General features: G+C 41.7%; 1 protein-coding gene across 2 annotated transcripts; it reads right to left on the minus strand.

Moving 5' to 3' along the window:
* Positions 1–2,233: 2,233 nt before the first annotated feature.
* On the minus strand, positions 2,234–10,016 carry DYNLT3 (dynein light chain Tctex-type 3). 2 transcript variants are annotated; one of them, XM_075033547.1, is made up of 5 exons: positions 9,895–10,004; positions 8,630–8,671; positions 6,642–6,765; positions 5,581–5,658; positions 2,234–4,483 (listed from the first exon to the last, which is right to left on the minus strand). In XM_075033547.1, exons 1-5 carry the CDS (start codon positions 9,922–9,924, stop codon positions 4,407–4,409), a joined length of 351 nt encoding a protein of 116 aa, XP_074889648.1. In that variant the 5' UTR covers positions 9,925–10,004; the 3' UTR covers positions 2,234–4,406. The 2 variants fall into 2 exon arrangements, with proteins under 2 accessions (XP_074889648.1, XP_074889649.1); XM_075033548.1 differs by lacking the exon at positions 2,234–4,483 and adding an exon at positions 4,519–5,086 and having other exon boundaries at positions 9,895–10,016.
* Positions 10,017–10,269: the final 253 nt, after the last annotated feature.

The raw sequence follows: 10,269 nt of genomic DNA on the forward strand, positions 1-10,269 counted from the left end.
TAAAGGCTGCCTCAAAAACTTCAGTAAACTACAGGAACAGATAGCGGAGAATGTTTAACTTCTTCCTAAGGTGTTTACAGCTATGATGGGGGGTTTTGCAGATATGATGATGTTTCTGATTTAGGAGGTGCTGTTCAGAAATTATTCTGATTATATCCAATATAGGCCTACGAGGAGAAGAACCTGCTGACTAGAAAGAAGTTTGAGTTTCTTGCAGCTGAGCCACCTAGTCCATCTCGCCACCTTACCCTGGGGATGGGAGATTTTAATGGCTGTGATTCCGAACTCCACGTGGTCTCTACACTGTGAAGCTACGTAAGCATAGATTACAAACTCTATAATTAACTTACAGATATGGTAGAACCGTCTATTTAAAATGGTAGTGTCACTACAAAACTTGCCTTTCTGTCTCTTTTCCTTCATTCACTTGTGCTATGTGGCCCCGGTACCTTCTTTGCATGAGACAGTAACCGTTAAGTGCCTGACAGAAACCATAATGACCAGTGAGGTGTGTTTCTGTAAGCCTGATTCTCCTTTTCAAGTCATTTTAGGTCAGTCAGTGGGATGGGAGTTACAGGGGTGTTTGTAGCTGTCACTCTAGCACTACTCTGTTCCCTTTTAGAAAACTTTTACATAACAAATAAAGCTGCTGTCACAGTATGTTTCCTGTGTTTAAGAACAGATGTTTGCTGGAATATAGGAGCTAAAACCTCTGGGTACTTGACAGTGATTTAGACTCATTGGAGTGCCTTGGCAGGCATGCGGTGTTTGGCTGCAGCCTTCTTTCCATTGTGGGGGGAAGAGAGAAACCATTCCACCTACAAGCCAATGTCCACAGACCCCTTACCTGGCACAGACCCAACAGGCTAGAGTAGCTCACATGGAACATGATGTAAACATGATAGCATAGCTTTGGAGCCACTTTGCAACTGGGTTTATTGCTGCATTTACAGAACACCACATCTGAGCCAAGATACTCCCCAAGAGACAAACTGGTGCTGGCTTTGAGCTGGGAGCATCCTGCAGATACACAGGCAGAACTTCCTAGCTCAGGATATTTGATGGGGAGGTTTGGTCTGGCTCCATGCTTGTATGACACCGTGACTGCGCTAAAAAATCCCTCTCTGAATTAAATGGGAACAAAATGACCTGGTCAGACTGTACCGGAGGCAGTGTAGTGCATCTCAATGATCAGGTAAGAATTATTGTTACAGGATCTGCTGCCTGAACAAAACCCTGCTTTCTCTATAAGGCAGCTACTCTACTAATGCATACAGGCTACCAGGAGTTCATGTTCTCTCTTTTATGGTGTATTTAAAATATCGGTGCTCTGACATTCATGTCCAGCTCTAAATACGCTTGCTACAAGCTGGGATTTCAGTGGCTTCTGTGAGGTGCTTTAGATTGCATAAATCTAAATTGAACATACCAGGATTGTACTCATTTCATGGATCAAGTAGAGTATAACAGGAAGACAGTCATCAGAAAGGCAACAAGTTACTGACAGACATCTGGCAGGCAATGAAAAGGAAAGTCATGAATCTGCTCCCTTACTTTCCCTTTCACATTCTTCTGTTTAGATTAACAAAAGCTGCATGGGAAAAATCATGAAATCATACGTAGAAACATATAGTTCCACATATACGGGCTATACCTTAATGCAAACTCTTCTGTCCCTTTAATGAAGACCCCCATTGTTAACAATAACTCATCCTCCTGGATTGCAACAACTAAGAAAACATTATATTGATAGAAAATACTATTGAAATGTTGTTGTGGGTTTTCATATTCTGCAATTCAGTTTTATCCTTGAAAACAAGCTACTTGGAAAAGCAACTAATGGTATTCAGCATTTGTTTTGAGAGCTATATTAAATACAAGTAGCTGTTTGCACCCACAGAGGATGGGGAAAAGAAAGACAGGAAAGAAGTTAAACTCACTAGGATACAATGGAGAATGAAAATACTTTTCCCCAAGTTTCTTAATAACCTTTATGGACTAACAAAACTTTTAACTTGCATCATCAAGACAAACAGTAAGAGGAACAGTAGACAAGAGGTGTAAGAAATTAGGCCAAGTCTGGGAACTAGCCTTTGACAAGGTCTTGTCCCTAAAATGCACACACAACTTCAATAAATTTCCCAAGTTCTCACTACTGTATACAAGGGAAGGAAAGCAAGAGGAGTATTTTCCTCAGTTCCTATTTATATTGATCAAGAACACAAGGCAAAAATACAACTAAGGCAAAACTTTATTTTTTTTTTTTTGGTAGAAAGAAAAATGAAGCAGTCTTATAATTAAGCCATATTTTCTAGGTTTCTTCTGCAGCAGAACCTTCACCAAGCCTCATTAAACTGATAGTCTTACTCAGTGCATCTTGTTTTCAAGTAAAGCAAAAATCCCAAATGAGATTACAAGTGGCTATTTGGAATATTTCTTCTGACCATGGCACCCAAATGCCCATTAAAGGGGGGATAACAGCCACCACTATTTTTACTCACCCACTTCTTAAACAGTATCAATTGTACCAAACCTTTTTCCAGTTGCTACCCCACTTATTTTTTCACTTTGCACAATCCCAAATATCAGTGAAACTACTGCATTTTCGTCAGTTCCACAACTCGGCTCTTGGATGCTGGCACCTAGTTCGGAAACTGCTGTCCTAACCCAAATTAACGTTAAATTATTATACATTTGAAGGTCAGTACAACGTACACATACATCTTCACGCTACACTTGCCTGTTAGGCAAATGCAATGTTACAGTATTAATGTTACTTGCACTTAGGTAAAAGCGGTACTCTTATTTGTCTGCAAAGCAAGAGATTTTGAATGGTATTGTGAATTACATGTACACGTGTTCCTTCTGTAGTCTCATACTAGCAATATGTATACACAATTTAAGCAATGAAATGGTTTTTAGCTTGTTCTGTGTACAGGACACTTGCTACATGCCCTAATAGTCAGTTATCTGAAAAAAAAAAAACAAACCAAAACCAAAAACCCAAACAAAACTGTGTAGTAGTGCTTTAATATTCATTTGTTAAAATCCAAAACAGCCTTATGTTAGCTGTTAGGTAGTTACCAGTCTCTTCCAAAGACACAGAGTAATAGAGCAAAAATTCTATCCTTAAGCAGCATCTGAGAAAACAACTTAATGTAGCTGCCACTTAGTGGCAGCAATCATTTAGGCATTTTTGGTATTGATACATCTCTTTGTCATATAATTTGTGCATTAATCAACAAAAATGTAGGCCCCAATCCAGCAAATACTTGCATGTGTGCAAATGCTTTTCTTCCACGTGGAATATTTCAAGTTAAGACTCATCAGATGAGCAAAATTAAGAACTTGCATAAATCTTTACAGGAGGGGAATTCTTAATGCATAAAACTTAACTGTATTATTTCACAGGACTAAGATCCAATTCTAGATTTAGAGAACGTAGGAAACACTCCTATAAAGAACAGATATGTTGCTTTAAGATAAATGCTTCCAAAGCCAACAAGAGCCACTAAAAATGTGTGTGCCTCCTCTCTGAACACTGTAATCCTACTTGGAGTAATGTGGGTCCAGTCTTGTTGCCCTAGCTCCTGGCTACTGCATGAGGAATCAATAAAGTGCTTGTCACAAATTCCGCAGCTGTGGAATAAAATAAAATTTAAGTACCTTCAGAATGTTTTCAGATTTATAAACTATGAATTAAGGGCTGATGTCTGATCCCAGCATGTTTCCCTGAATTGATAACAATTATTACGTTCTTCATTCTGAAGATAAAGTAGAATTCTGCTAGGACTAGGTAGATTCCACCTTTGTCCCAGTGAAGTCACCTTCTACCTCCAGGGGAAAAGCTTAACTGGATTTTATTTCAATGTAAATGTTCATGCTTGACCAAAATGTGATGCTCATGCAATTTCACAAGCACCAGCATTCAATGTGACAGTTAGCTTTGTTTAGTCAAACATGAAGCACGAGTATTGTTTACAGTATATCCATTCTGAATTGTGTTTATAATTTGTTCCCAAATGCACCATAATCCTGAGAAGTCTTGCTTGCCCTTTGACCTTTCCTTTGATGTGGTTTGTTCCTCTTGAATAAAGTATCTTTGATATTAGCTTTGATATAAATTGTATTGATCTTTGTGGCATCTTCTCATTAACATACTTCTGAATATTTAAATTACTAAAACTTTCTCTTTAGATAGATACATACATATATTTTAAACTTTTTGCTAGCTTTCAGATAATTAATCTATGAGAACTGGCTTAGACTCTATGCTCTCTGTAGAGAGCTTCTGTATGCTCCTCATACAAAAACAAATGATGGTTTGAAATATCTAGCCATGTGTTTGGATGATTTTTTTTTTTTTTTAAAGGCTTCGGTGTTGCTTATATTTATCTTCCAGTCAGCTACAGGATAATAGCAACAGCAAACACATTGACAATGCAGTTCATTGTTCGGTTTTCCCATCTCACTGTGCAGGTTCCTAGAAGAGATTATTACAAAATTAAAATAGAATGCCAGTATCTTTACTACATTCACTTTATTGCAGTGTCAATTATGTCTAATTAGTATGAATAATTCAGCTATGATTTAAGGTAAATACTATTATGTCATCTTGGCTATAAATGGACTACACTCCTCAAAACATTTTCATTAACTTGTACATTGTTTACTGCCTAACATGAGCCTTGTATGCTTAAGACAGTTTCTAGGAAAACACAATTTCAGTATCTCTCTTTAAAAGCTGGACTTGCAAAAATCCTTGAAAATCTCATACTGAAATTGGCAAGATAATTAGAGGAGAAATCAGAAAAAAGACTAGATCAAATACATTCTCGTGTATCTACCTTCTGTAATTTTTCCTCTTCTACTTTATTAATGCCTTACAAGCCAAGGAAACATGAAGATTAAACTGCACTTGTCTACTTACCTTCATTTTATGATTTTTTTTTTTTAACGTTGGTTGACTTTCTAATGCCATCTCTATTTTAAAGTTAAATCTTGGTACCCTCTTCTAAAAAGACCTTTCTGAGTCTGTGACAGACATAAGATTATTTTAATCTTGTTTCCCCATGATACTTTGAACCTGGGAAAAAATGCATTTAGAACTAATTTAGAAGCAGTAAAACATATCCAAGGCCTGGCTGATAGTTAAGCAACTGAAACACATACTGTTAGTCAAACTATTTCTGTCAAAGTTCTGTCCTCCTCCTAAGTAGTGCTGCCCCCTTACAGCAGACAGGCAGATATGTTTAGGAGTACCCACTTGCATTTACTGTGAGCAATGTTTTACTACCTCTTCAACTAATCTATGGTCATTGACGAGGATTGAATGTTTTGACTCTTGTTTCAGAATGAAGGCATTTCTACTCCTGCTCTTCATAATTTACAAAGCAATCGCTCTTAATGCAGGCACCGACTGCTAACAAAATATTTCTGCTGGGATTGTAAACAAGCATCTATTCCTGGAAGCTACTGCTTCTACAATCACTCTTGAAAATGTTCAACCTAACTATTACAACTGAGCAGTAAGTAACATTTCTTTTACTACAAATTTTTAATCTGAGCGAGGAAAGTTACCATCAGTTGTAGTATCCCAGAAGCATGAGCTTGCTGTGTGAAGACCAGCTCCACTCTTCTGCATCACCGCACAGGTTACTGCAAGATACAGTCATAAAATCAAGGAATTAATTATTAAAGCAGAAGAGGTGAATCATTCGGTACTTCTGAACTCAAGCCTGCGTAACATTTTCAAATGGCTAGCAGATGGCATTCAGCTAAGTCAAAACCTTTTTTGAAACCCTCCTCGCCCCCAGTATTTTCCTCAAGAACTTGGTATCCATTTCACTATTATTTTTACTTGCATAAAGACAATGGGTTTAACAAAATCCTTGCTAATAGGATTATGGTTTTTATCTTTTAAACTACTTAGATATGGCTTGTGTCATGTGCACCTCAGAACGGGACTGCAGGTGCTGTCCTCACAGGCACAGCAGAAGTTGCACTTGATGAGAGCTCTTTCCCAAAAGTACTGGCTGACTGCTCCCTGAAACCACACTCTAGTAACAGGCAGCATTTCTAGACTGACCTGCAATGGCCACAAAAGCAGGGACAATCTGAATCCAAGAGTTTCAAAACAGAACACAGTGCAAACACTTGCTATTACATCAACGCTCCACAAAAGGACCAAAGTGGGTTAAACTGCCACTTATTTGCATTTCCCTTCCACAGACGTGCATATAATGGGACATGACTTAGCGTACAGGACTAAAGTCTTTCAAATGTCCATATTTACAGGGAGCTTAATCCTACTGAAAATTTTATTTAAGATAAGCAATTATTTCCTGAAGTGATACCAAAAAGTTGATATTATTGTTTTGGGGTTGCTTAACAGTCACGAAAGACTGTGTAACATGTCATCTTCTGTGCTAAGTGTTGCTAGCATGCTTAGCCCAGGTGAAACTACCATGGTTTTACCACAGGTATTACTAAAAATCTACATAATGAAATAGTTCAGGTATCTGCTCTGCTTTGTTTACTGTTTAAAACTTTCTATTGAATATAGCTCTGCATTCAAATGAACCCTTCAGCAATTATTTATTGTGATTGTATGTGGTAAGAGTATGACTGCTTGTACTTACCGATGTACTTGTATGTTTTTCCGAGTTTTACCAGATGTGTCAGCGACTGTTCTACTATAGCAGCAGTCCACTGGTTGACTTTGTTGTGATTATAATCTGCCTTGCCTAAAACACTTTCTATGCACTGAAATAGAGGGGAAAAAAATAGTTACAGTAAACATACTTCAAAATGTAGAGGTTTAAAATGTCTTGCATAATCTGAGGAATTTTATCTGGCAATTGGATTACTTTAAATCACTTGAGCTCATCAGTATCAGTTGCTGAATGGGAAGAAAAATGATCCATCTCAGAAACTTATTTTTAGTACATATTTACCACATTATTACAGAGAGAAAAATGAGGCTCTGAGTGAACATTTCTTGTAGAAAAGACCTTAGCCATACGCTTTAAGCACCAAGTTTTAAGTGAATGGATCTATTTACCAGTGAAGATACTAGCACATCCCACTGTTCCTAATGACTGCCTACTCCAGCTGGGCTTTCCAAAGCTACTGTAATGGAAATGGTACTACTCAAATCAATAATGTCAGCTTAGGCTGGCCAACATTTCAGAGCCTGCGAGCAATATACCAGAATCTTCAGAGGTAGAGCGACAACAGTGAAATGCATACCCTAGCTTAAAAGATGAGGAAGATATGAGAGAAAGAGAGAGATACTCAAGGGTCATATCTTGCAGCACAAGAAGTATCTGAACTGCTGAAAATTGCATGTTCTCCCACAGCTACAGATTGGCTAACCCTTGTTTAAACTTACTGAACAGAAAGTCTCCTCTCAAACTGTAACTCTTGAACTGCATTCTCATGTGCTGATGTATACTTCTTAAAATTGAGAAATTCAGTTAAGAAATGCTTACCTGGAAAAGGTAAGTAAAATAAAACCACGTTCTCCTCTGATTCAGTAAGATGAATCCCACGCACTAACCACCCACTAACAGGCTGCGTAAGAGACTTGTGCCCCAGATCTTAAAAAGCCCGATTAGTTCTGATCACAGTGTATAAAGCTGGACGAAGGACTCAATAGGAACAAACATTTACAAAACAGAAGACCAAAGAGGGACAACAAGATCCCTCAGGGATTTTGGTCCTTCCAGAAACGTACCCAACTCCTCAGCTCTGCTTAAGCTTTCAACTGGAGGCAGAAATGCTTGGCTTTACTCCCAGCGTCTGCAGACTCTGTCATACCGTATTTGACCTTTCAAGGCAGGGACGGTTACATAAAGGGTTGAATTGTTGTTTATCTGATGCCCGAGAACTTGCTGTTGTGTACTGGAGCAGTTCTGAAAGTGCAGCCCTTTCCCTTCCTGACAGGGCAGGTGGGAAAGGACCTGCAGAGCCCCTCTAGGAATTCCTTGCTCAAAATGGTATTTCCCTGCAAAACCTGACAGCATCTGTATGCCACAGGCTCTTCATTAATCACTTTCCAGTTACTAGGTATTTAATTTAGACCATCAGGCTACTCACTTTCAGCCTGCTCTTTTTGTGTAAAAATTGTTAAAGCACTGCTAGAATAACAAGTTTATGTAGTATAACCTTCTGCTCAAACCAAGGCTAACTTCCAAGTTTGATCAAGTTGCGCAAGGCCTTGTCCAGTCGAGTTTTAAAAATCTCTAAGGCTGGAGACTCCACAAGCTCGCCCTGCAACCCCTCTAGTGATTAACTACTCTCTAGCTGGATAAAGGCGGGGGGGGGGGGGGGAGGATTGGAGTGAATTTCCATTGCAATTTGTGACTGCTGCCCCTTGTCTTTCCACTGTAATACAAATTCTGTCTCTCTCTTCTCTCATCCACCTTCTCCTCTTTAGGTAGTTGAAGACAACAACTAGATGAAGCTTAGAGCAGCTCCAGATGAAACTCTGTCTTTATCTGATAAAAGTAATACTTTCATATAAGATTGAATTTATCTGGGACAGTCAATGAAAGTAACTGCTTTCAGTATAGTGCAAGGTAAGGTAAAGAATTTCTTTGAAATACAACTGTTAGCTAAACCCTACCTCCTTAACTATGTTGTGGGCCTCATCAGCATTGAAGATCATCTGTAATAAAAATTAATTATTATTATTTGATAGAAAAGTAAACAAGTGATGCAGCTTTACTCTAAGTAATATGTAATGATCAAGCCCTGTGTCTGGTTATTTGCATTCTGTAGTCTGTTAGTATAACGCTAAAATCTTCCTTTTTTCCCCAGCACCAGACATACGTTACTTAGTGTGGTTTTGCTAGTCACATTTGAGTGGGTCCAAAAAGTTCGGTCCTCAGTGAGCTTGGAAGCAGGTTCAATTTAGACTTTCTGTAAAGTTTAAATTCCACCACTGTCTGTGCTCGTCATGGGAATATTCTCCAAGACAAAAAGTTAAATGGCAAATCTTTTCCTTTGGGTCTCAGCCTGGGTTTTTAACTGGAGTCACGGATTTACTAAGCCATGGGTTACATCTTGCTGCCAAATGGTAACACAAAGTTTTGCAACCCTGGTACCAAAAAGACTGGTTGCCACAGTCACTAGCTTACCCAAGTAACTTTCTCAAGTGCAGAAAAACCTTGCAAGCTTCGATGCCTCCTATTTTCTGCTCATTCCTACTCATCAGCATTTAGCTCGGCTTCCAAAGGAAACACGGCACGCACCGTTGTGCCATCTGCGTCTTCACAGTGACGAATTTCAAACACTTGGGCACGGACAGAAACCTCAAGGGCAATAATGTCTCTACGAGCTTTTTTTTTTTTTTTTTTAAGGAAAACTGGTGGCTGGAGACCCGCAGGAAGGCCCCTGGGCAGGGAAAGGCTCCTCAGTTCTGGCAGGCAGGGATCAGCCTGCAGCGCAGACCGGGCCCAGCACTTGTTGTTGTTTGGTTTTTTAATTTATTTTTTTTTTTCCCTTCCAGGGGTGAGACAAGAAAAATGGCCGCAAACCGAGAGCACCGCGGCGGGCGGCAGCACCCCCCAACCCCGCTTCCACTTCCCCTCGCACGAACTTCCAGCTCCCAGCGCTGGAACAGGCTCACCGAAGACCGCGGGCAGCCCCGAGCCGGGCCCCCAGGTACCGCACGACCCCCGGGGGTGCCCGAAAGGACGGGGAACCGCAGGTCCCCGCTCACAACCCGCCCCTACAACTACCGCCTGCCGCCGGCCCACGGCAGCGCTGCCCGCCGGGCTCTCTCGGCCTCCCCGGCAGCCCGGGGGCTGGCTGGCGGAGGGCCCCGCACCCTGCCCGGGTCGCAGCCCACAGCCCGCGCCCCGTCGGAGGGGCGGCGGCGGCCCCTACCTCGTCGTTGTGGGGGTGAAACTCCTCCATGGCCCCGGCGCGGGCGGCGGCTGTTCCGGCGGCGGCTGCGGGTCCTGCGCGGCTCCGCCTCACGCCGGGCCGGGCCGGGCGGGGCCTCCTGCGGCAGCGAGGGGCGGCCGGGCCGCCCTGCAGGCGCCGGCTGAGGGGAGGTCGGAGCCCCGCGGGCCGAGCCGAAAAGGAAAGGAGGGACGGCCGGCCTGCCCTCAAAGGCCGGCCGGCCGGGCGAGCGATAACCTCCCCCGGGCTGAGCCCGCCCGTGGGGGTCCCCGGCGCGGCCGGTGCAGTGCTGGCGGGCGGTGCCGCCTCCCGCCGGCGTCTGACCGGCTTTCGGCAGCCCTGCGCCTTGGTTTGTAA

Source organism: Buteo buteo, chromosome 8, assembly GCF_964188355.1.
Source record: "Buteo buteo chromosome 8, bButBut1.hap1.1, whole genome shotgun sequence".
Classification (NCBI taxonomy): Eukaryota; Metazoa; Chordata; class Aves; order Accipitriformes; family Accipitridae; genus Buteo; species Buteo buteo.